The sequence below is a fragment of the Etheostoma spectabile genome, unplaced genomic scaffold (genome assembly GCF_008692095.1).
Source record: "Etheostoma spectabile isolate EspeVRDwgs_2016 unplaced genomic scaffold, UIUC_Espe_1.0 scaffold403, whole genome shotgun sequence".
Taxonomy (NCBI): domain Eukaryota; kingdom Metazoa; phylum Chordata; class Actinopteri; order Perciformes; family Percidae; genus Etheostoma; species Etheostoma spectabile.
Genome location: NW_022605603.1, coordinates 194,609 through 222,438, shown reverse-complemented (window position 1 = coordinate 222,438; position 27,830 = coordinate 194,609). Strand labels below are relative to the sequence as shown.

The 27,830-nt window shown below is 41.9% G+C and overlaps 1 protein-coding gene and 1 long non-coding RNA gene across 2 annotated transcripts in view; one reads left to right on the top strand and one right to left on the bottom strand.

Moving 5' to 3' along the window:
* LOC116686615 (calcium/calmodulin-dependent protein kinase type II subunit delta) overlaps nucleotides 1–27,830 on the bottom strand; it is a gene marked incomplete in the record, with an annotated part of 176,474 nt that overhangs the window by 12,546 nt on the left and 136,098 nt on the right. Inside the window, 3 exon segments of the mRNA XM_032511637.1 lie at nucleotides 9,348–9,378; nucleotides 10,596–10,602; nucleotides 12,002–12,044. Coding sequence (XP_032367528.1) covers nucleotides 9,348–9,378; nucleotides 10,596–10,602; nucleotides 12,002–12,044 — 81 coding nt within the window.
* Nucleotides 11,502–11,819, top strand: LOC116686616 (uncharacterized). The gene is made up of 2 exons (XR_004331312.1): nucleotides 11,502–11,636; nucleotides 11,669–11,819. It is a non-coding gene; the product is annotated as an uncharacterized LOC116686616 (long non-coding RNA).

The window sequence follows — 27,830 nt, the reverse complement described above, 5'->3', positions numbered from 1 at the left end:
TTCATAGTTTAATAACTTTTGAACCATAAAAGTGATTTACTCACTTTTGGTTTAGTTTAAATCCTGACGATTTCATGTTTACGGCGGTCTTTTCCGGGTCTTTCTAGCCTCTACAGGGGGTTTTCTATCCAGCCTGGAACTTCAGCCTCTTTGGGCTTTAAATCCATACTGTTATATCCAAGATTGATCCACTTTATGTCTGCTGTCTGCATATATCCTTTTCAGAGTGCATGTGGCGGCGCTTTCACTAGCTGCGGCTCAGAGGCTCTCTAAACTGTATTTCGTTGCATTGTACCTGTACATGTGTGATGACAATAAAGTTGAATCTAATCTAATCTAATCTAATAATTCATCGCGTTTTGGCTCATTTCTGCCGCTGGCTCGCTCCTCCGCGTCTGCCCTGTCTCTCCTGTCTATTTTTCAGGAAGAACATGCCCATATATGGGAGATAAAGGCACCCCTCTTGTATGGAAGGCCAGAAGGGACAAAAATGCCTATAGACTCTATGGAAGGCCAAATAATGCACTATTTAGACACATATTTGCTTGTGTAACATTGCTGTGGGTGTAATATCAATAAATATGACATTATTATGTTATTATTGGCATAAGTGAATGTCATGAGAGCAAAAGAGTCTTGACTTTTTTGGAAACAATGCATGTATTTTGTCAACTGTATAAGTTATGATGATTATTTCTTCTCAGTGTAACTCCCAAGACATATGACAAGTGTTTTATGTCTGTGATATCAATACATATCTGGAAGATTCATTTATTTATCTTTAAGGCCCTACAACCATTTTTAACATGCAAGTGACCTCACTGCAACCCAAATATTCTAATAACCCAGTTTGTCCTAAAAAAAAAATGATGTTCATATCTTGACTGTAGACAACAGGGTTGATGTTTTACAAGTTATTATAAAATAAATCCAGACGGAAATTAAACTGTAAAAATGGCCTCAGGGCCCAGAGTGTTAATAGTGCAATTGTCCAGCTTGTTTATACCGTCATAAAAGTGCTTGTTTTGCCGGTGACAGGCTCAGATTAATTAAAAGTAAAAAAACAAAAGTTAATTAAAAGTGTCTGACAACATCATGGAAATGATTTCTAAGGAGGTCTTTCCACTTTTCTCACAATCACAACTCTACTTTTGGTTGAAATGCACATATCATTTACACATGTTGGCTCTGTACATGCTTTTTTTGAGTGAATCTGGTGGGTTGAGCGCTAGCAATCTCAAGCATTCTGGGTAAAACAAAAAAACCTCTTAAAGATCACATATTATGGTTTTCCGTGTTTTCTGTCATTTCAACGTTATGTTGGATTTTCATGTTAAACGTGGCCAAAACTTCAAATGAGGTAACGTGTATTAAACAGAATCCCGTGAGCTGAAACATTCAGATTTCCAATTGTTCTGAACGCACCGGTTTGAACAGTTGTTCCTACTCTCTGCTAAGTCTTACGCAACGCTAAGCCGGCCTTCTATGATTGGTCAACTGCTCCAGGTAGGCAGGACTGGGGTGGTGTTGTTTTTAAGCCACTGCGGGTTTAACATTGCCCCGTGTAGCTACATGCTAACGGCAGTGTTAACATTGTCCCATGTAGCTATATGCTAAACGGCAGTGTTAACATTGTCCCGTGTAGCTACATGCTAACGGCAGTGTTAACATTGTCCCGTGTAGCTACATGCTAAACGGCAGTGTTAACATTGTCCCATGTAGCTACATGCTAACGGCAGTGTTAACATTGTCCCATGTAGCTACATGCTAACGGTAGTGTTAACATTGTCCCATGTAGCTACATGCTAACGGCAGTGTTAACATTGTCCCATGTAGCTATATGCTAAACGGCAGTGTTAACATTGTCCCGTGTAGCTACATGCTAACGGCAGTGTTAACATTGTCCCGTGTAGCTACATGCTAACAGCAGTGTTAACATTGTCCCATGTAGCTACATGCTAACAGCAGTGTTAACATTGTCCCATGTAGCTACATGCTAACGACAGTATAATGTCACCTTGGCTGCCAGTGTTGTTAAACTCTCCCCAATTCCAGGTCACATTACTCCTGAAAAATATTCTGTTATTTTCTGTTGGTACTATTTGGTTTTTATTTGCGATTTGTGACTGTAGAAATTGCTGCTATATGCCATTAGTGTCAACTGCTAGCTATTTAAGCTACATGCTAACAGCAGTAATGTGTATTCTTCGCTGCCAATTTTCCCCAATTCCGGGTCACATTGCTCCTGAAAGAAGCCTTTATCGGGGATTTTTCTACAGTAGAAAGTGCTGCTTCCTTCCATCTTAATCTAACATTAGCATACTGCTAACCATTAGTTAGCTACATGCTCACGCATGTTCTAGTACAAACACAACAGGCAAGTATTATCCTAAAAATGCTTTAGTCACCCTTTAAAGAGGTTTTCAAAAGGTCAATCTCTGTAGGAATCCTTTCCGTAATGTGTTCAGACGCTTCTAATAATATATATAATGATCTAATAAGAATAATCAGAGCCTGTCAGTGGGAAAACAGCACTTTTAGAGGACAAAATTGACGATGAAAACTTGCCCCAATGGGTTACATTGTAGCTCGGTCTGTAGCTGTTGGTCACGGTTTTCTTGCTTAATACAGGACCAATTTCAAAGATTGTTATTGCCATCAGTTACTTACACACACACACAAACATAGAAAAATAGAGTCCAGGATGAAAAAAACAAAAAAATGTCTCTTTAAAAGAAGAGTGAATAACCACATTGGAGCCTTCTAATCAGATGCGAGATGATAAGCTGTTCTCGTGTCTGAGACATGGATAGACACCGGAGATACAGTTTTGTCCAAAATGTTAATGCTTTTATCTTTTGCACAAGAGATCATGAGACTGGATGGGTTAAACCATCCATAAAGCATTATTAAAGAAAGTTGGCGGGATAATTTACAGAATTACCTGAGCAGCTTTTCCGAGGCTACACTATAATCCCAGTGGTGATTCGAGCTAACTGCTTTTGTTATTTCCGCATAACATGCTCAATGAACTCATTAGTAGCTATGTCCAACGCACAATTTGATGAATTTCCGGTTTATCAGAACGCAAATGAGACAGAAAGCTAGCAGTTTGCAGCCGTAGCAACTCAAGTTCAGCCCACGTTGGGCCTAAGTCATAACCAAATCGTTTCCTTCAAATATCGAGAATCCTATCGGAATGGCAATGTCAGTCAGAATAATCCTTTAGATATTTTTTTTTATCATATCGTGCAGCCCTAATGTCAACTCCATACTACATGTAAATGGGACTACATGGCGTTTTTCTAGTCTTAACAACTTCTCAAAGTGCCTTTTGGTACTGTAGTACAGGAACCATTCACCATTCACACACATATGGACATGGCGGCCATCTGCTTATCAGATAAACACACACCCACACACACACACACACCCACCGATGGCGCTGCCCCGGGAGTTCAGTGTCGGCCAGGGATTGAACCCCCAACCTTCCTGTGGATAGACGATCGGTCTACCGCCTGAACCACGTGAAATGTAGAACTGTGGCAACGCAATAAAATGCACGTGCGACAACCACCAAAGACATTTGTGGTTCTTGACCCTTGTGTGGTATTCGGGTCAAATTGACCCGTTTCAAATTTTTGCAAGAAGAAAAAGGAAACAAGTTACATGTTTTCTACCTGAAACCAGCGTCCTTTCCTTATTTTCCTGTGATAAACATGCATTCCCGACTCAACCCAGAACATTAGTCTGGATGTGACACTTTCTATAGTGGATTTTTAACATGAATTATAACTTCATGACAAAAACCCCACTTCCATTTTGAATTGGTGTTCCAGTAGAGACTGATTGCATTCCCTAAACACACGTGTTATCTCAGCTGTTTGATATTGAGATAAAGACAACATTTGTTAATAGATTATGAAGGAACGTGTTATTTCAGAGTTGTTTTTTTAAAACCCTGAATAAGTCCCGGGTCAGTTTGACCCGAGGGAAACGAGAGGGTCCCGACAGTGAAGACAACGCGAGGGTTAAGCAAATATTCGAAAAAAAAAACCCCCACTAGTTTCAGAAACCTGGCATGTGATAAACGAGGACAGAAAACCTTGACAACGGCGAGGACGTGTCCACAGGAAAACAGTCAAAGTAATCAGATTAGTCTCAATCCACGTGAACGTCACATCCTGCGATGGACTACGCGAGCATGTAAACATAACCTCTGACCGAGACATGGACATGAATCGGTGTCTTCAAAACAGCGCGCTGGACTGGTGAGCTGTAGCTCCCCGAGTCTCGTTCTAAAGCTAAAGTAAATTCAGAAGACGGAGGATTATTTTAACCTCTAACGTGTCCATGTTTGTGGAAAACAAACCGTTTGATGTGTGGAAGAACTCGGAGAAATAAAACTACGGACTGCTGGGGACACGCAACACGACTTGAGACACATGAAAAGAAAAAAGCATTTTGAAAAGAAAAAAAAAAAAAAATAGTCCCATCTATTGTCTTACTTGTCGTTACATGTCGTCCATATGTTTGATGTTTGAAATAATGCTGGGATGTGTTACACATTGGCTTTTGAATTAATTTGCAGTGATTGTTGCTCATCCAAAGAAACCGACGTAGGGCCATGGCTGGATGTTTAGAATATACTAAGGGTCTAAGGGTCTAAGGGCACCCCCCAACAGTACCCATTACAACATCTGGACCCAACCCCAGGAAGGAGGTCTTAACTCCTTGTGTTGTCTTCCCGTTACCATCAACTTGTCCTTCCAGGTCAAAATTGAAAATTAACATTTTTTTGTGCTTTTTTATTTATTTTTTTTTAAATGTTTTTGTCACTTTTTTCTGATTTACTTGTCACTTTTTCCGCGCTTTTGGCAAGTTTTTTAAAAACCTGAGCTGGTTTAATAACAGGTTTTACACTTATTCTTAGAATTCATGGTCAACAAACCTCATTTATTTCAAATTATACATAGGTTTTTAGTTAAAAAGGCAGAAATTAGGAATTATTTTGACTGGCTCACAGATGGGTAGATGTCAAAGTTTAGTCCAGATACTGGTTTGAAACCATTAAAAAAATGCTTTAAGATAAAGAAAAAGAAAAACACCAAAATAATTCAATGAAAGTAATGTTACCTGAACAACACATGGAATCATCCATGTTATTTTTAGGCAATTTGGTTGAAAGAAATCCATATTTCAGATAGGAAACCCTTTGAAACGGATCAATTTGACCCGAGGACGACACAAGGGTTAAAGTTTGTTTTAACCCTCGTGTTGTCTTCCCGTTGACCCTGCAACTTTCAGTTATTCTGGGTCAAAATTTAGAATTAAAACTTAAAGACACTTTCACCGCGTCCCCCTGTGTTTTTGTCACTTTTCCTAAAGTTCTTTGTCACGTTTTCCAACGTTTTGGTCAATTACTTTTTCCGCTTTTTGAGACATTTTTGTTGTTTTTTCCCCCCCCCACGTTTTTTGTCCCTTTTCTCAACGTTCTCCTACAAAACAAGAAATCTTCAAATGCCATAAAATTAAATAAAACACCCAAATTAAATTAATCTAGTGAACTGATCATTTATGTCGCTCGTAAAGAACGTCGTACGGAACCATTCGCGTTGATTTTTTTTTGGACATTTTATTTGAAAGAAACTCAAATTTCTGACACGGAAACTTTTTGAAAATGGGTCAAATTTCGACCCGAGGACAACAGGAGGGTTCATGAATTGGATTTATTTAGTTAGTTTTATGGATCTTAAAAAGGTGTTCAATGTAAATACATACAGTACATACATACTTCATCTCTACCCTAGACTGTGTGTTCAGTAGGGTGCATCAAAAAACACAATTCTTGAATTCTGATATGGCTGGGTGCTAAAAGTGTTCCAATATATGTAGAAACAACACATGCAAAATATTTTTCCAATACATGATGATTTAGGGGTGCCACCACACATCTGCTTTTGTTGGATAAAGTGGTAACCAGTGCTCAGTGGTCGCCATGGAGATCTGAGGTAAACAACACTGCAGCTCAAGAAACAAAGGTGATCTTTCTGTTAATTATGTTGGTATGTATTATTACATATACTAACTATCTGTAGTTGTGTCTTTGTATACTTAAGTCATATTTATAGGTATTTGGTGTTCATTACATCTAGATAACGTTAGCTAGCAACAGTTTGCTAACCACAGTTAGCTATCTACTTTAGCTAAGCTATTAAGCTTAACATCAACAGTATTCTAGAGTGGACAATGTCATATTCAGAGTAGTGATGTCTCATGTTTTATGAGATTAGCATTGTAGTTGTTACAGTAAATTAACATTTAAATATATTGTATTTTGCGAGCACAGCTAGCTACTCTGTGTATGATGTAACGGTAAGTTATGAAGTTAGACTATGTAGCTAAATTTGAGGCTTATGCAAGCATGGTTTATCATAATTGAGTCATATTAAGTATGCTAAGATATGATTTTAAACACTATCCTTGAGCTTGTATCCTTTTCATTCTCAGGCACTGCACAACACAACCCACCCCAGGATCCAGCTCTAAGATGCTGCCCTCACCAACTGGTCCCTGCCAGACTAGCAGTCGCATCCTGGTTTTTGGTCTGGGCCCCAGCATCACCAGTGAGGATGGCATCATCACCGGTGCCAAACTGCCAACTGGTCGCCAGATCTTACGTTGCATGCTTGCCAAGAAACCTGGTGCAAATGGAGCGTTGTCGCAGTTCGAAGCAGCCAAGGTTGTCCTGGAGCAGGTGCGGCCATTTTACAAGAAAGCCAACATCCCAATGGTGAGCGACAAGCGTGCGTGCCACAAGATGATAAACTTAGTCAATGCTAACAACAAGCTGCGGATAATCTCCCAGGCCAAGCGATCCAGTGAGACTACAGCGAAACAATTGGAGAAAATGGAGTGCAGACTTGATGCCACATTTCTGCTGTGGCCTCCAAATGTGGAAAAGCTAATTGATAATCCAGAAGACCTAGCTTTCTTGGCCAGCATGAAGACCGACAGAGTGGCCACATTTGGTGTATTGGACAAAAAGCTGCAGCTCAAGGTGAAGTGGCGAGAGGAGCGTCAAGCTGCCGCAGCAGCCAGGCTGTTCCGCTGTGAAAAGGAGCTGGAGGAGATGACTGCAATGTCCAGCTTGGTGTCGGAGAGTGATGAGGTGCCAGAGGAGGATACTAATACAGTCTGTCCACCATCTGAGGGCGAACCATCCCACAAGCGTAAGAAGACTGGAGCAAGTGTCAAGCGTAAGAAGACTGGAACAAACGTCTTCATTCCACATGATATCCTTAGCCGACCAAGTGTCGTGTCACTGGCTACAAGGTTGAAGATGTCACCAATGCAACAGGCTGCAGTGAATTAGCCACTAGAGAGGGTTTGTTCTTTTAAGTGTGTCAGTATCGCTCCTTGTGTTTAACAATGAAGTCAATTAAACTTTATATGTGTGTCCGACATCCATCACTGCTGCACAAAACTCCGGGTAAGGCCACGTGAGGCCACCTCCATTCATTTTGTCTATAGGACAAATGAATGGAGAATCTTGAAAGTTGAATTCTGAGAAATGCCCAAGTTGCCCAAAGGGCAAACATACAACTTTTACTTTGATAACCCTATAGAACATGTTACTGTATAAAAGTTCACTGTACTCAACATTTCCAGGTCAACCTTTTGGCAATTAGACTAAAATGCCAATTTTTCGAAATTTCACAAAAGTTCATGTGTTGGTGCGCCCCCTAAATCTCAATGAATTCCTCAAAACTTTGCAAAAGTCATTTTTATGTTAATTGGAACAAAATGCAATGCCAGCCAAATTGATATTTTGAAATTAAAATTTCCCATTCAAATTTGATGCACCCTAGTGTTCAGTCATGCAGTGCCTCCCCAGCCTGAAGCAGCCTCGTGGGAAAATTTAAATACAACAGGGGGGGGGGGGGGGGGGTTCTACTACTACCCACTGTGTCAGTGAGATCAGCCAGGCCTACCCTCAAAGGTCCCAAACCGTCCGTCTTCCTTTTCTGCGTTGAGCAGCCACAACACAACGAGAGAGACAATTAACCCGGGCCCGACTGTGCCACGCACGCACAAATTGTTAGACACCACTAGGGTTATACGTGAGAAAATGCTCGGTTGTTTGGGTGAAGTAACCCTTTAAAAGTGAAGAAAACTAAGAGACGATGGTGTTGGCGCAAGAGCAATGATAGTTCAGCTGGTAGCAACATCCTAAACAAGGGTGAAATAAATGATTAAAAGGCAGGGGGGTGGACGCGCACACACACACACACACACACACACACACACACACACACACACACACACACACACACACACACACACACACACACACACACACACACACACACACACACACACAGGATATCATTCTATGACAGCTGAGTGGAGAACGGCAGCGCGATCGCCCACCCTTAAAGCGCCCATATGTATGTATATATTATATATCATGGTTTCATTTTCAAAAATCACCCTATCGTTGTTGCACTGCACATTGCTGCAGATCCTCTTTTATCCCCGTGTGTTTAGGTCTCTGTTTTAGCTCCAGAGTGAGACATCTCACTTCTATATTATCTTTATTGAGAGTCGCACATGCTCAGTAGCTCGGTAAGATCCCATCAGCTAGATAACTCTTTCTCCAGCTTTGGTCGGTCCAAGGCAGGATCAGCTGGGAGACTTCTTCTAGACCAGGGCCACTTGTGGAATATCTCCAGAACAGGGACAGGAAGTAGTTCTTTTGGACATTAAGGTTAACTAGTGGCTGTTGTAGAAGTGTTTTGCCATTGAGAACGAGCTAGCACGCTAGTTAGCCACCTGGTCTCTAGTGACGTAGAAAGCCGTGCAGACGTTGAACAGCTCACCCGGAGACCGAAGACAGAGGACATTCAGAAACCTGTATCTCACTCAAAACACCATGGGTAGTTGTCTTCTAAGTTTGAATGCGTGTGGAAGCGCCAAAAACACAAAATAACCAGAAAAAGTGTTGGTTTTTTTTCATAATAAGGGCACTTTAACAATCAGTTGTTCCTTTCCAACAGTTTCCTCAGCTCAGAAAGTAGACGGCCCTCCTCTCACACAGATGGACAATGCGGGGGGGGGGGGGGGGGGGGGGGGGTGGGGGTTAATTATTGGAAATATGGGTTACACCCACAAGACTGTACTGAGGCGACTAGTTTGTTTTTTGAGTTCTTTAACCAAATGCACTAGTATTCAAAGCCCCTTCCGCACGAGCTGAAACCATTTAAAAAAACGGCTTTCGCTTTCAGTACAAGAAAGAAAAACAGAGAAGTGTGAAGACTGAAGAGTGGAGAGGAAGTTGAACTTACTTTGACACCATCGGCTTTTTTGTTCAGCAGGCTTTTGCTGCTGTGGGGAAAGATAACAATGCAAGGATATGAGTGGCCAGCTGGAAGACACACCACACCACACCACACATTTGTGTCTGGCTATCTTTGTTGGGACCAGTCATTGACATAATGCATTCCCTAGCCCCTTACCCTAACCTTAACCATCAAACCTAAATGCCTAACCTAACCCCCACCCTCCCCTAACCTACCTGCAACTAAATGCCTAACCTTAACCCCCACACCACCCTAACCATAACCTACTCCAACCCTACCCTAAACACAAGTCTTATTCCTCTAACAGCCCTTTAACGTTACGGGGACCAGCATTTGTCCCCACAAGCTGTCAGGTCCCCATAAGTATACTGTATTCACATTTTTTGTCCCCACAAATGCACACACACACACACACACACACACACACCACACACACACACACACACACACACACACACACACACACACACACACACACACACACACACACACACACACACACACACACACACACACACACACACACACACACACGTCTATTCAAAGCTGGCCAATTAATAGCAACCGTAGAGGACACTGAGAAAGAGAAACATGCTAATTAAGCCAGGAGATGAAAGAAAACTCAGTGAATCATTAGCCTACAACGTGCAATTAGATCCCTCCGACAAGACGCTAGGAGACACTGTAACGGTGTTTAGTGTTCCCTTTCTCTGCCCACTTTCACTCAAGCCCTCGCAAACATGCTACGTACACATCAACGATGGGGGGGGGGGGGTTTGGCAGCCATTATGGAGGAACATTTTACAAAGGAACATAAAAAAAATAAATGCAATTTACTGTTGTAGTCTGTACCGTTCAACAGTGTCCCGGGTGTAGTATATACACATACACAAAATAATGTATTCACTATAATATTTATTATACTTTTTGGTAACACTGTATTTGAAGAGGTGATCATAAGGCTGACATGACTCGTCATTTTTATGACATCTGTCATGAGCGTGAAGAAGTCCTTTTGAGTGTTCGTGACTGTCGTTAAGTGTCATTCTGTACATGATGACACTTTTAATGCAAAGCTAGCATTGTCCGAGATGTCTTTGTCATGACAACTTGACTTTAGCGAAGACAGTACAACCTGTTGATGTCTTCGTAATGACAACTTGACATTAACCTAGACAACTTAACCTGTCATTAATATGTCATGACAGGCCCATTTATCAAACTTTAATTAACTCTTTAGCTTTATGTGTTAACATTACATTAACCTGTCAGTAAGAGGTTGGTTTTATATTGAGCATTATGGTGTCATGGATATTTTTCCTTGACCTCAAATGAAGTGAAACAATTTGAACTTGTCATGAAGTTTGATTATATCATCAAATACTTCAATGACGATATCCTGAATAATATCCATAACCTCAAGTAAAGTGGAACCACTTGGACTTGTCATTAAGATGTCTTAAAAGTTATAAGACCAGTTTGATTACAGTGAATGCAGCACCAAGGTGGTTTAATGAAGTTTTAAACAGTTAACGTTAGCTTTAGGCTAACGTTTCTTGTTGCTAAAACTATCTTACAGCAGCTTAATAAAGTAACAGCTAACTTTAGTTAGCCGCCGTTGGCTAGCTAGTGAGTTCAGTTAGCTATACAGCTGTTAAATTTGCTGACTCAGCCCAGGGATGCTAAGAGGCGAACCCAGTAAGAAAACACTCTGGGTAGGGAATTCTCAGTTTAAAAGCTATTCCATATAGCCGTTTACAGTAGCCAATAGCGCTGAATGTGCATTAAGCTGGGTTTCTGCTAGGCAGCTTTGAAGCGATTCAACCGGCTTTAATTCATTTTGCCATGCTAGCGCCAACGTTACCGAGATGGTTTTCTTTCCAGGTTTTAGCTCTTTGCAGCCCAGGGCCGAGGCAGCTAGCTAACTGGACGACTGCAATGCTATAGCTAACCAAGCTAAACGGCAGCACCTTCTGGTCTTTAGCATGTTCCGTAAGCAACATGGCCACCAAAGCATGCACTGTGTCAGCTAACAGCCTGTGACTGATGCGCTGGTAGACATGACATGCCTAAGTACTAAACCTGGCAGTGTAGTGTGACACTGGGAGGACGAGCTAACTGAACCAAGAGCTCTTACCTTAGACATGGGTTACCACACCAGAGCGGGAAGGAAGAAAAACAAAAGTCAACAATAAGGTCACTGACATGATACTGCCAACTGAGAAAATCTACGCAAATAGACCAAATGTAATCTTGACTGTCGTTTGTCATGAGGTGAAACATCAATGTCTCTTTGTCATGTAGAGGAGACAAATCAATAATGTTCGATTCAGTTGAAACACTTTGCCCTTTAGGAGGGACCCGACGAGGGGACTGCATCGATCCGTGTGGACATTCAGTCTCTGGTGATAGCGACCGTAAAGGGCGGACCGGTGGAGCTTAAGGCCGGAATTGAAAATAAAAAGCGGTATTCAAAAGAGCAGCATGTAAAACAACACCTAAAAATACACAATGAAGACAGGGTTCGGAGGTGTCAAGAAATAAATCTCTCCTCAGTAATGATATTTGTGCCTAGAAGGACAGCATGTCTTACAAGGGAACGGTATTTCAGGCATCAATCTTTATTGGTTCAGTCCTACCTGAGAAGTTGCGAGTGGCCAGCATCGTAGTCAGGATAGCACCCTAGGGAGAGAGAAATGGAAACTGTGTTTTCACTTTGGTTTTCACACCTTTAGACTGTTTGCTCTGGTCCGGAGCAATTTCCCCTTGGTTTTGGTGTTTTTTCCCCATTTGGAAAAAACCAAGCAAACCAAAATGGGACATTACACACCATGCAAGAAGGTTGGACTCCTCTTATTGGTCAGATGTGTCTGAGAGAGAAACACTGCAAGCATCACCAGACACGAACATCCACACCCAGGCCCGGCCCTAAACAATTTGGTGCCCTAGGCAAGATTTTAGGTGGCGCCCCCTTGCATCACTGTACAGTTAACTGATGTTAAAACTAACAGATAGCGCTCGCTATTTATTGATTAGCCAACTATGTCATGCTAACGGCTGATGCTAATCAATCATTGTTCTGCAACAGCAAAATAATATCATTATCATCATCACCTTTACTGTAACATTACTCTGTTCTTGTCACGTTTTTCCTTTCTTTTTTTCCTCCCTGGGCACAGACAGTTAGGCGCTTTGACATTATGAGATTAGATGCAGTAAAGAAGTCGGGCTTGTTTTTTTAATTAGGTGACGTTATATTAAGGTGACCAGATTTCTCAGACAAAACGGGGACATTTTCAGCTCAGAAGCATATTTACCTCCAAACAAGTAATGTTTTTATTTTGTAAAACTTAAAACGGGACACTAGACCTAGAGCTGTTCTCATTAGGGCTGAGCCCCCCCCCCCCCCCCCCCCAAGGTATCATCTAGACCCACCCCTGCTGCTAGTTCCTACTCCACTCCATACACCTCAAGCTAGAAAGTCCTTATATTTCAAGATAAAAAATCCATCCTTATACTTCAAGATAAAAAGTCCTATATTTCAAGATAAAAGTCCTATATTTCAAGATAAAAGTATAATATTCAAAGATAGAAAGTCTATATATGTTCAAAATATAAAGTCCTAATAGTCCTAATATTTTAAGATAGAAGTCCTATATTCAAGATAGAAAGTCTTAATATTTCAGATAGAAGTCTTAATTCAAGATAGAAAGTCTCAATATTTCATAATGTTGTAATGTTACTGAACTACTGACCGGTTGCTTTACTGCTCAGGCTTTTTTTGAACAGCTCATGAGAATCAGATACAACAAAAATACTGAGGACATATTTTCTTGGACATTGATGCGTTTAAACGAGATCGTAGTTAAGTTAATGGGATAATTGTCAGCTTGTATTTACGTTCAAAAGTGCTTGTTAAGTTCTAACAGACTCAGATTAATATTCTAAGTGTCTGACAACATTATGGGAAGGATTTCTAAGGAGGTCGATTTCTGTTAAAGATTAAGATCCTTTTTAACATAAAAAGTCCGCGAAATTGCGTTCGCTAAACGCACCAGACTCCATGTAAATAAACAGTGATTTTTAACATCGTAAAATACGGCTTCTAAAACCTCTCTGAGCACCGCTGGCTCTGGCTGTCTGGAGCCTGCAGGTGTTGGGTGTGCGATTATCGGCTACGTTTTTTCTTTCATTCCAATTTCGGGTCTTTCAAGGGGGCGCCCGGCCTGTGCTGTACCTGTAACGTGGGTGACCAGACGTCCCGGTTTCCGGGGACAGTCCTTATTTTGGTCCTGTCCCCGGCTGGATCTGTCCCCGGAAATGTCACCGGTTTTCACTGTGACGAAAGACCCGAAATTGGAATGAAAGAAAAAACGTAGCCGAATAATCGCACACCCAACACCTGCAGGCTCCAGACAGCCAGAGCCAGCGGTGCTCAGAGAGGTTTTAGAAGCCGTATTTACGATGTTAAACATCACTGGTTATTTACAGGAGTCTGGTGCGTTTAGCGAACGCAATTTCGCGGACTTTTATGTTTTAAAAAGGTCTAATCTTAACGAAAGTCGAACCTCCTTAGAAATCCTTGCCCATATGTTGTCAGACACTTAGAATATTAATCTGAGTCTGTTAGAGCTTAACAAGCACTTTTATGAACGTAATACAGCTGGACATTATCCATTAACTTAACTAGCGATCTCGTTTAATACTGCATCAATGTCAAAGGAAATATGTCCTCAGTAGTTTGTTGGTATCTGATTCTCATGAGCTGTTGCAGAAAAAGCCTTGAGCAGTAAAGCAAACGCTTGTCAGTAGTTCAGTAACATTACACATTATGAAATATGAGACTTTCTATCTTGAAATATTAAGACTTTCTAATCTTGAATAAGTATTTAAGACTTGTCTATCTTGAAATATTAGGACTTTCATCTTAAATATTAGATATAGACATATTAAGACTTTATCTTGACTTATGAAATATTAGGACTTTTTATCTTGAAATATTAGGACTTTTATCTGAAGTATAAGGATGGATTTTTATCTTGAAATATAAGGACTTTCTAGCTTGAGGTGTAGTGGAGTGGAGTAGGAACTAGCAGCAGGGGTGGGTCTAGGATGATACCTTGGGGGGGGGGGGGGGGGGGCTCAGCCCTAATGAGAACGCTCTAGTAGTGTCCCCGTTTAAGTTTTACAAAAATAAAAACATTACTGTTTTGGAGTAAATATGCTTCTGAGCTGAAAATGTCCCGGATTTTGTCTGAGAAATCTGGTCACCTAATATAACGTCACCTTATTAAAAACAAGCCCGCTTCTTTTACCTGCATCTAAATCTCATAATGTCAAAGCGTCCTAACTGTCCTGGTGCCCAGGGAGGAAAAAAAAAAAGTAGAGGAGGAAAAACGTGACAAAGACAGAGGTAATGTTACAGTAAAGGGTGGATGAATGATATTATTTTGCTGTTGCAGAACAATGATTGATAATAGCATCAGCCGTTAGCATGCATAGTGGCTATCAATAAATAGCGAGCGCTATCTGTTAGTTTTAACATCAGTAACTGTACAGTGATGCAAGGGGCGCCACCTAAAATCTTGCCTAGGGCACCAAATTGTTTAGGGCCGGGCCTGGGTGTGGATGTTCGTGTCTGGTGATGCTTGCAGTGTTTCTCTCTCAGACACATCTGACCAATAAGAGGAGTCCAACCTTCTTGCATGGTGGTAATGTCCATTTTGGTTTGCTGGTTTTTTCCAATGGGGAAAAACACCAAACCAAGGGAAATTGCTCCGGACCAGAGCAAACGTCAAAGGTGTGAAAACCAAAGTGAAAACACAGTTTCCATTTCTCTCTCCCTAGGGTGCATCCTGACTACGATGCGGCCACTGCAACTTCTCAGTAGGACTGAACCAATAAAGATTGATGCTGAAATACCGTTCCCTTGTAAGACATGCTGTCCTTCTAGGCACAAATATCATTACTGAGGAGAGGATTTATTTCTTGACACCTCCGAACCCTGTCTTCATTGTGTATTTTAGGTGTTGTTTTACATGCTGCTCTTTTGAATACCGCTTTTTATTCAATTCCGGCCTAAGCTCCACCGGTCCGCCCTTTACGGTCGCTATCACCAGAGACTGAATGTCCACACGGATCGATGCAGTCCCCTCGTCGGGTCCCTCCTAAGGGCAAAGTGTTTCAACTGAATCGAACATTATTGATTTGTCTCCTCTACATGACAAAGAGACATTGATGTTTCACCTCATGACAAACGACAGTCAAGATTACATTTGGTCTATTTGCGTGATTTTCTCAGTTGGCAGTATCATGTCAGTGACCTTATTGTTGACTTTTGTTTTTCTTCCTTCCCGCTCTGGTGTGGTAACCATGTCTAAGGTAAGAGCTCTTGGTTCAGTAGCTCGTCCTCCCAGTGTCACACTACACTGCCAGGTTTAGTACTAGGATGTAATGTTCTACCAGCGCATCAGTCACAGGCTGTTAGCTGACACAGTGCATGCTTGGTGGCCAGTGTGCTTACGGAACATGCTAAGACCAGAAGGTGCTGCGTTTAGCTTGGTTAGCTATAGCATTGCAGTCGTCCAGTTAGCTAGCTGCCTCGGCCCTGGGGCTGCAAAGAGCTAAAACCTGGAAAGAAAACCATCCTCGGTAACGTTGGCGCTAGCATGGCAAATGAATTAAAGCCGGTTTGAATCGCTTCAAAGCTGCCTAGCAGAAACCCAGCTTAATGCACATTCAGCGCTATTGGCTACTGTAACGGCTATATGGAATAGCTTTTAACTGAGAATTCCCTACCCAGAGTGTTTTCTTACGGTTCGCCTCTTAGCATCCCTGGGCTGAGTCAGCAAATTAACAGCTGTATAGCTAACTGAACTCACTAGCTAGCCACGGCGGCTAATAAAGTTAGCTGTTACTATTAAGCTGCTGTAAAGATAGTTTAGCAACAGAACGTTAGCCTAAAGCTAACGTTAACTGTTTAAAACTTCATTAAACCACCTTGGTGCTGCATTCACTGTAATCAAACTGGTCTTAACTTTTAAGACACTTAATGACAAGTCCAAGTGGTTCCACTTTACTTGAGGTTATGGATATTATTCAGGATATGTCATTGAAGTATTTGATGATATAATCAAACTCATGACAAGTTCAAATTGTGTTCATTCATTTGAGGTCAAGGAAAAAATATCCATGACACCATAATGCTCAATATAAACCAACCTCTTACTGACACGGTTAATGTAATGTTAACACATAAAGTAAAGAGTTAATTAAAGTTTGATAAATGGGCCTGTCATGACATATTAATGAAGGTTTAAGTTGTCTAGGTTAATGTCAAGTTGTCATTACGAAGACATCAACAGGTTGTACTGTCTTCGCTAAAGTCAAGTTGTCATGACAAAGACATCTCGGACAATGTAGCTTTGCATTAAAAGTGTCATCATGTACAGAATGACACTTAACGACAGTCACGAACACTCAAAAGGACTTCTTCACGCTCATGACAGATGTCAAAAAATGACGAGTCATGTCAGCCTTATGATCACCTCTTCAAATACAGTGTTACCAAAAGTATAATAAATATTATAGTGAATCATTATTTGTGTATGTGTATATACTACACCGGACACTGTTGAACGGTACAGACTACACAGTAAATTGCATTTATTTTTTTATGTTCCTTTGTAAAATGTTCCTCCATAATGGCTGCCAAACCCCCCCCCCCCCCATCGTTGATGTGTACGTAGCATGTTTGCGAGGGCTTGAGTGAAAGTGGGCAGAGAAAGGGAACACTAAACACCGTTACAGTGTCTCCTAGCGTCTTGTCGGAGGATCTAATTGACGTTAGGCTAATGATTCCTGAGTTTCTTTCATGCTCCTGGCTTAATTGCATGTTTCGCTTTCTCAGTGTCCTCTACGTTGCTATTAATTGGCCAGCTTTGAATAGACGTGTGTGTGTGTGTGTGGTGTGTGTGTGTGTGTGTGTGTGTGTGTTTTTCGTGTGTGGGTGTGTGTGTGTGTGTGTGGTGTGTGTGTGTGTGTGTGTGTGTGTGTGTGTGTGTGTGGGGTGTGTGTGTGTGTGTGTGTGTGGTGTGTGCATTTGTGGGGACCAAAAACTGGAATACGATATACTTATGGGACCTGACAGCTGTGTGGGGACAAAATCTGGTCCCCGTAACGTTAAAGGGCTGTTAGAGGATAAGACTGGTTTTAGAGTAGGGTTGGAGTTAGGTATGGTTAGGTGTGGTGTGGGGGTTAAGGTTAGGCATTTAGTTGTCATGGTTATGGTTAGGGTGAGGGTGGGGGTTAAGGTTAGGCATTTAGGTTTGATGGTTAAGGTTAGGGTAAGGGGCTAGGGAATGCATTATGTCAATGACTGGTCCCAACAAAGATAGCCAGACACAAATGTGTGTGTGTGCGTGTGTGTGTCTTCCAGCTGGCCACTCATATCCTTGCATTGTTATCTTTTCCCCACAGCAGCCAAAAGCCTGCTGAACAAAAAAGCCGATGGTGTCAAAGTAAGTTCAACTTCCCTCTCACTCTTCAGTCTTCACACTTCTCTGTTTTTCTTTCTTGTACTGAAAGCGAAAGCCGTTTTTTTAAATGGTTTCAGCTCGTGCGGAAGGGTTCTTTGAATACTAGTGCATGTGGTTAAGAACTCAAACAACACATCACGTCGCCCTAGTACAGTCTTGGGGTGTAACCCATATTTCCCAATAATTAACCCCCCACCCCCCCCCCCCCCCCCCCCCCCCCCCCCCCCCCCCCCCCCCCCCCCCCCCGCATTGTAATCGTGTGGAGGAGGCCGTCTAATTTCGAGCTGAGGAAACTGTTGGAAAGGAACAACTGATTGTTAAAGTGCCCTATTATGAAAAAAAACCACACTTTTTCTGGTTATTTTGTGTTTTTGGCGCTTCCACACGCATTCAAACTTAGAAGACAAACTACCCATGGTGTTTTGAGTGAGATACAGGTTTCTGAATGTCCTCTTGTCTTCGGTCTCCGGGTGAGCTGTTCAACGTCTGCCGGCTTTCTACGTCACTAGAGACAGGTGGCTAACTACGTGCTAGCTCGTTCTCAATGGCAAAACACTTCTACAACAGCCACTCGTATACCTTAATGTCCAAAAGAACTACTTCTGTCCCTGTTCTGGAGATATTCCACAAGTGGCCCTGGTCTAGAAGAAGAGTTCCAGCTGATCCTGCCTTGGACCGACCAAAGCTGGAGAAAGAGTTATCATAGTGATGGGATTTACCGAGCTACCTGAGCATGCGACTCCTCAATAAAGATAATATAGAAGTGAGATGTTTCACTCTGGCGCTAAAACAGAGACCTAAACACACGGGGATAAAAGAGATCTGCAGCAATGTGCAGTGCAACAACGATAGGGTGATTTTTGAAAATGAAACCATGATAATAATATATACATACATATGGGCTTTAAAGGTGGGCGATCGCGCTGGCCGTTCTCACTCAGCTGTCATAGATGATATCCTGTGTGTGTGTGTGTGTGTGTGTGTGTGTGTGTGTGTGGTGTGTGTGTGTGTGGTGTGTGTGTGTGGGTGTGTGTGTGTGTGTGTGTGTGTGGGTGTGGCGCGTCCACCCCCCTGCCTTTTAATAATATGTCACCCTTGTTTAGGATGTTGCTTACCAGCTGACTATAATTGATCTTGCGCAACCCATCGTCTCTTAGTTTTCTTCACTTTTAAAGGGTTACTTCACCCAAACAATCGAGCATTTTCTCACGTATAACCCTAGTGGTGCTAACAATTGTGGTGCGTGGCACAGCGGGCCGTGTAATTGTCTCTCTCGTTGTGTTGGTGGCTGCTCAACGCAGAAAAGGAAAAAGACGGACGGTTTGGGACCTTGAGGGTAGGCTGGCTGATCATCACTGACACAGTGGGTAGTAGTAGAACCCACCCCCCCCCCCCCCCCCCCCCCCGCCCCCTGTTGTATTTAAATTTTTCCACGAGGCTGCTTCAGCGGGGAGGCACTGCTGGAACCTAGGGTGCATCAAATTTGAATGGGAAATTTTAATTTCAAAATATCAATTTGGCTGCATTGCATTGTTCCAATTAACATAAAAAGACTTTTGCAAAGTTTTGAGGAATTCCATTGGATTTAGGGGGCCCCTAACACCTGAACTTTTGTGAAATTTCGAAAAATTGGCAATTTTAGTCTATTGCCAAAGGTTGACCTGGAAGTTTGAGTACAGTGAACTTTTATACGTAACATGTTTCTAGGGTTATCAAAGTGTAAAGTTGTATGTTTGCCCTTGGGCAACTTGGGTATTTCTCAGAATTCAACTGTTCAAGATTCTCCATTCATTTGTCCTATAACAAAATGAATGGAGGGTGGCCTCACGTGGCCTTACCGGGTGTTTGGTGCAGCAGTGAGGATGTCGGGACACACAATAAAGTTTAATTGACTTCATTGTTAAACACAAGGAGCGATACGACACACTTAAAAGAACAAAACAACTCTCTAGTGGCTAATCACGTGCAGCTGTTGCATTGGTGACATCTTCAATTGTAGCCAGTGACCACGACACTTGGTCGCTAAGGATATCATGTGGAATGAAGAGTGGGTCTCAGTCTTCTTACGTGGACACTGCTCCAGTCTTACTTACGCTTGTGGGAGGTTTGCCCTCAGATGGGGGACAGACCTGTATTAGTATACTCTCCTGGCACTCATCACTCCCGACACCAAGCTGGACATTGCAGTCATCTCCTCCAGCTCTTTTCACAGCGGAACAGCCTGGCTGCTGCGGCAGCTTGACGCTCTCTCGCCACTTCACCTGAGCTGCAGCTTTTTTGTCCAATACACCAATGTGGCCACTCTGTCGGTCTTCATGCTGGCCAAGAAAGCTAGGTCTTCTGGATTATCAATTAGCTTTTCCACATTTGGAGGGCCACAGCAGAAAGTGGCATCAAGTTTGCACTTCCATTTTCTCAATTGTTTCGCCTGTAGTCTCTATGGATCGCTGGCTGGGAGATTATCCGCAGCTTGTTGTTACATGACTAAGTTTATAATCTTGTGGCACGCACGCTTTGTCGCTCACCATGGGGATGTTGGCTTTCTTGTAAAATGCCGCACCTGCTCCAGACAACCTTGGCTGTCGAACTGCGACAACGCTCCATGTTGCAACAGGTTCTTGGCAAGCATGCAACGTAAATTGGCGACAGTTGGCAGTTGGCACCGGTGATGTGCATTCCTCACTGGTGATGCTGGGGTCCCAGACCAAAAACCGTATGCGACTGCTAGTCTGGCAGGGACCAGTTGTGAGGGCAGCATCTTAGAGCTGGATCCTGGGTGGGTGTGTTGTAGCAGTGCCTGAGAATGAAAAGACAAGATCAAGGATAGTGTTTAAAATCAATATTGCATACTTAATAGACAATTATGATAAACCATGCTGCATAAGCCGCAAATTTTAGCTTTACATAGTTCTAACTTCATCATAAACTTCAGTTAGCATCACTACCAGAGTAGCTAGCTGTGCTCGCAAATTACAATATTTGAAAATGTTAATTACTGTAAACTACAATGCTACTCTCAATAACCATGAGACATCAATATCTGAATAGGACATTGTCCACTCTAGAATTACTGTTGATGTTAAGCTAATAGCTTAGCTAACGTAGATAGCTAACTGTGGTAGGCAAACTGTTGCTAGCTAACGTTATCTAGATGTAATGAACACCAATACCTTAAAATATGACTTAAGTATACAACAGACACAACTACAGATATGTTAGTATATGATAAATACAGTACAAAACATAAGTTTAACGAAAGATCACCTAGTTTTCTTGAGCTGCAGTGTTGTTACTCAGATCTCCATGGCGACCACTGAGCAGGTTACCACTTATCCAACAAAAGCAGATGTGTGGTGGCCACCAATCATCATTGTAGTGCGAAAATATTTGCATGTGTGTTTACATAAGTGGAACACTTTAGCACCCAGCCATACAGAATCAAGAATGTGTTTTTGGATGACCCTACTGAAAACACAGTCAGGGTAGAGATGAAAGTATGATTTGTAATGTATGTATTTACATGAACACCTTTTTAAGACCATCACAAACTAAATCTAAATAAATCAATTATAAACACTCCTGTTGTCTGGGTCGATTAATTGTACCATATTTCAAAAGTTTCACGTGTCCAGAAATTTGAGTTTCTTTAAATTGAAAGCACAAACAAAAATCAACGCGAATGGGTTCCCGTACCGACGTTCGTTACGAGCGCATAAATGATCAGTTCCTAGAATTAATTTATTGGGTGTTTTATTAATTTATGGCAGTTGAAGATTTGCTTGTTTTGTAGGGAGACGTTGAGAAAAGGGACAAAAAATCGGGGTGGCTGGGGGGGGGGGGAAAAAAAAACACAAAAATGTCTCAAAAAGCGGGAAAAGTAATTGACCAAAACGTTGGAAAACGTGGCCAAAGAACTTAGGAAAAGTGACAAAACACAGGGGGACGCGGTGAAAGTGTCTGTAGTTTTAATCTAAATTTTGACCAGAATAACTCGAAAGTGCAGGGTCAACGGAAGACAACACGAGGGTAAAAAACTAACATTGTGTCTCTACTCGGGTCACATTGATCCGTTTCAAAGGTGGTCCTACTGAAAAATGATTTCTTTCAACCAAATGTGCCCTAAAAATAAACATGGTGATTACAATGTGTTAAGAGAAACATTACTTATGTGATATTTTGGGTTTTTCTTTTTCTTATTTAAAGCATTTTTATGGTTTCAAACCAGTATTGGAATAAACTTTGACATATACAAACTGTGAGCCAGTCAAAAATCTAACTTTGGCTTCATTTTTAAACTAAAAACCTATGTATAATTGAAATAAATGAGTGTTGTGACCATGATTCTAAGAATAAGTGTGTAAAACCTGTTATTAAACCAAAGCTCATCGTTTTTAAAAAACTTGCCAAACAGCCGGCGGAAAAAGTGCCAAAGTCAATCAGAAAAAAAGTGACAAAAACATTTAAAAAAAATAAATAAAAAAGCACAAAAAAATGTTAATTTCAATTTTGACCTGGAAGGACAAGTTGTTGGTAACCGGGAAGACAACACAAGGAGTTTAGACCTCCTTCCTGGGGTGTGGTCCAGATGTTGTAATGGGTACTGTTGGGGGGGCCCTTAGACCCTTAGACCTTAGTAATTCTAAACATCCAGCATGGCCCTAAGCGGTTTCTTGGATGAGCAACAATCACTGCAAATTAATTCAAAAGCCAATGTGTAACACATCCCAGCATTATTTCAAACATCAAACATAGGACGACATGTAAAAGACAAGTAAGACAATAGATGGGCTATTTTTTTTTTTTTTTTCTTTCAAAAATGCTTTTTTTTTTCATGTGGTCTCAAGTCGTGTTGCGTTGTCCCAGCAGGCCGTATGTTATTTCCGAGTTCTCCACACATCAAACGTTTGTTTTCCACAACATGGACACGTTAGAGGTTAAAATAATCTCCGTCTTCTGAATTTACTTAGCTTAAACGACGATCGGGGAGCTACGCTCACCAGTCCAGCGCGCTGTTTTGAAGACACCGATCATGTCCATGTCTCGGTCAGAGGTTATGTTTTACTGCCGCGTAGGCCATCGCCCCCAGGATGTGACGGTCAGTGGATGGAGAATAATTGATTATTGCCTGTTTTCCTGTGACACGTCTCGCCGTTGTCCAAGGTTTTTCTGTCTGATCACATGCCAGGTTCTGAAACTAGTGGGGGTTTTTTTTTTCGAATATTTGCTTAACCCCGCGTTGTCTTCACTGTCGGGACCCTTGTTTCCTCGGGTCAAACTGACCCGGGACTTATTCAGGGTTTTAAAACAAACAACTCTGAAATAACACGTTCCTTCATAATCTATTAACCAAATGTTGTCTTTATCAATACAAACAGCTGAGATAACAGTGTGTTTAGGGAATGAATCAGTCTCTACTGGACACCAATTCAAAATGGAAGTGGGGTTTTGTCTATGAAGTTATAATTATGTTAAAAATCCACATAGAAAGTGTCACATCCAGACTAATGTTCTGGGGTGAGTCGGGAATGCATGTTACACAAGGAAATAAGGAAGGACGCTGGTTTAGGTAGAAACATGTAAACTTGTCTTTTCTTCTTGCAAAAATTTGAAAGGTCCAATTTGACCCGAATACCACACAAGGGTCAAGAAACCAAAATGTTTGGTGGTTGCGCACGTGAATTTTATTGGTTGCCACAGTTCTACATTTCAGTGGTTCAGGCGGTAGCAGATCGTCATCCACAGGAAGGTTGGGGGTTCAATCCTGGCCGACACTGAACTCCCGGGGCAGACGCATCGGTGGTGGTGTGTGGGTTGTGGGTGTGGTTTATCTGATAGCAGATGGCCGCCATGTCCATATGTGTGTGAATGTGAATGGTTCCTGTAACTACGTACCCAAAGGCACTTGAGAAGTTGTTAAGACTAGGAAAAACGCTTAGTCCATTTACATGTAGTATGGAGTTGACATTAGGGCTGCACGATATGATTAAAAAAAAATATCTAAAGGATTATTCGAATGACATTGCCATTCCGATAGGATTCTCGATATTTGAAGGAAACGATTTGGTTATGACTTAGGCCAAGAAGTGGCTGAACTTGAGTGCTACGGCTGCAAACTGCTAGCTTTCTGTCGCATTTGCGTTCTGATAAACCGGAAATTCACAATTGTCGTGGACATAGCTACTAATGAGTATTGAGCATGTTATGCGGAATAACAAACAGCAGTTAGCTCGAATCACAACTGGGATTATAGTGTAGCCTCGGAAAAGACTGTCAGGTAATTCGTAAAATCCGCCCAACTTTCTTTATAAGCTTTTTATGGATGGTTTAAACCCCAGTCTCATGATCGTCTTGGTGCAAAAGATAAAAGATTAACATTTGGACAAACTGTATCTCGGGTCTATCCATGTCTCAGGCACGAGAACAGCTTATATCTCGCATCGATTAGAAGGCTCCAATGTGGTTATCACCTCTTCTTTAAAGAGACATGTTTTTGTTTTTTCATCCTGGACTATATTTTTCTATGTGTGTGTGTGTTGTAAGTAAATGATGGCTCAATAACAATCTTTGAAATTGGTCCTGTATTAAGCAAGAAAACCGTGACCAACAGCTACAGCGACGAGCTACAATGTAACCCATTGGGCAGTTTTCATCGTCAATTTTGTCCTCTAAACGTGCTGTTTGCCCACTGACAGGCTCTGATTATCTTTATTAGATAATATAATATTAGAAGCGTCTGAACAACATTACGGAAAGGATTCCTACAGAGATTGACCTTTGAAAACCTCTTTAAAGGGTGACTAAAGCGCATTTTTAGGATAATACTTGCCTGTTGTGTTTGTACTCGAACATGCCGTGGCATGTAGCTAAATAATGGTTACAGTATGCTAATGTTAGTTAGAGGAAGGAAGCAGCACTTTCTACTGTAGAAAAATCCCGATAAAGGCTTCTTCAGGAGCAATGTGACCCGGAATTGGGGAAATTGGCAGCGAAGAATACACTACTGCTGTTAGCATGTACGTAAATAGCTAGCAGTTGACACTAATGGCATATGCAGCAATTTCTGTACAATGCACCATGTCCAAGAAAAGATCGAGAGTGCTGATGGAGTTCATGCGAGCCGTGAATAGTACGTCGTTAGACGTAGCTAATGGGGACAATTTAGCAGCAATCTTTACCAGTCCAATGCAAAAAAAATTAGTACGAAATAACCAAAATTTCGGAGTGTGACTAATTGAGAGTTAACAGGAAAGCAGACCAATATGTCGTTAGATGTAGCTACAGGGACAACTCGCTTACACACCCACTGCGTTAGCATGTAGCTACACTAAGGGACAATAGTTACACCACTGCGTTAGCAATAGGCCTACGGGACAATGAACACTGCCTGAGTTAGCATGTAAGCTACATGAGGACAACCTGTCCAACTTAAGCCGTTAGATGTAGCTAGAATGGGACAATGTATAACAACTGCCGTTAGAGTAGCGACATGGGACAATGTTAACACACGGACCGTTAGCATGTAGCCTACAACGTTAGCGAACAAAAACGCTTAACCGATGTACGACGGCATGTTCAGCAGTGCTATTCGGGTACACATCGGTTCACGCAGTTAAATAGTGACATGGGCCTACAAGTTACCACGCCGTAAGAGCTGTAGCTACACGGCGGGCCATGTTAACAAAGCCCCGGCAGGTGGCTAAAACAACAAAAACCCCAGTCCCCGACTGACCTGCGAGACAGTTGGACCAATGCATAGAAGGCGGCTTAGACGTTTGCGTAAGGACTGTAGCAGAGGAGGAACAACTGTTCAAACCGCTGGTCGTTCAGAACAATTGGAAATCTGAATGTTTCAGTCACGGGATTCTTTTAATAAAGTTACCTCATTTGAAGTTTTGGCACGTTTAACATGAAAAACCAACAGTAAGTGAAATGACAGAAAACACGGAAAACCATAAGTATGGACTTAAGAGGTTTTTGTTTTTACCCCAGACGCTTGAGATGCTAGCGCGCTAAACCACCCAGATCTAACTCAAAAAAAGCATGTACAGAGCCAACATGTGTAAATGATATGTGCATTACAAAAGTAGAGTTGGGATTGTGAGAAAAGTGGAAAGGGACCTCCTTAGAAATCCATTTCATGAGTTGTCAGACACACTTTAATTAACTTTGTTTTTATCTGTTAATTAATCTGAGCCTTCAACGGCAAAACAAGCATTTGAAGGTTATAAACAAGATGGACAATTGGCACGATTAACACTATGGGCACCTGCGGGCCATGTTTACAGTGAATTCCGTCTGATTTATTAGAATCTTGTTAAAAATACAAACCTGTTGTCGGACAGTCAAGATATTGAAAATCATTTTTTTTAGGACAACACGGGTTATTAGAATATTTGGGTTTGCAGTGAGGTAACTTGCATGTTAAAAATGTGTAGGCCTAAAGTAAATAAAGAATCGTCCAGATATGTATTGATATCCAGACCTAAACACATTGTCATATGTCTGGGGTGTACCCTGAGAAGAAAAGAATCATCAGACTTATACAGTGACAAGAATTACCATGCATTGTTTCAAAAAAGGTCAAGACTCTTTTGATCTCATGACATTCCACTTATGCAAATAAGAACATAATAATGTCAGCTGATGAAGTACACCCACAGCAATGTACACAAGCAAATATGGGTCTAAATAGTGCATTATTGGCCTTCCATTAGAGCTATAGGCATTTGTCCCTTCTGGCCTTCCATACAAGGAGGGGTGCCTGTATCTACATATTATGGGCAGTTCTTCCGAAAATGAGACAGGAGAGAAACGGGCAGACGCGGAGGAGCGGCAGCGGCAGAAATGAGCCAAAAACGCTGATGAATTTTAGATTAGATTAGATGAGATTCACTTCATATTGTCATCACACATGTACAGGACAAGCAAAAATATAGTTTAGAGAGCCTCTGAGCCGCAGCTAGTGAACGCTGCCGCCACATGCACTTGAAAAAGGATAATGCAGACAGCAGACAAAAGGGGATCAATCTTGGAAATATAACAGTATGGGATTAAAGCACAAAAGAGGCTGAAGTTCCAGGTGGATAGAAAACCCCCGTAGAGGCTAGAAAGGACCGGAAAAGACCGCCGTTAAACATGAATCGTAGGATTTAACTAAACCAAAAGTGAGTAGTAATCACTTTATGGTTCAAAAGTATTAAACTATGAACAGAGGGCACTTTTTAATCGGGGCGAGTTGGCCGGATCCAGAGGGTAACGTACATGTAGCTGTTTCTCTGTGCGACTGCCGCGATCTCGCGTACACTGACCAACGTCAAAGAGTTGGAGGTCCCATGAGTCACTTAGACACCAAAAAAAAAAACATAGGAAAAATAGGGCCAGGTTGCAAAAAAATGTTTTTTTCGGACACTTTTACTGAAAGTTGGCGATGTTTTCCTGCAATGGTGTTGGCTTCTAATGGCGTTCAGACTGCGGGGAAAGCTGAAGCGTGGAGTGTCCCTGTGGACGGGCGATGGAAACAGGATATTTGACGTAAACAGTGGGGGGGCGGAGCACGACGCTAACTGAACCTTCCGAAAGCCAGCCTTGACAGAGCGCTCCACTTTGCCTTTCCCTCCACAGCAGCCGCTGGCGGAGTGATTTTTGCTTTGAGCACCAAGTCTGACAACGTCCGTCTGCACCTTGTCTGTCAACGCTGTCGCTAAAGATCAACAAACAAGGCCAATGTGGTCCCAGGACCAAGAGCCGCCCCCACTCATTCCTGGTACACTGTCTCCTGCCTTGCTGCCTGATGTGCTGCAAGCTGTCTGTCTGAACAGTCTATCTCCACAATACTTTGCAGTAAGTCGTCGTTTTCACTCTATTGTGATTGGTTTTTTTGTTCCAACTACAAGCTTAAGACACCACAACTGTCTTTAGTGGTTGTGACCGG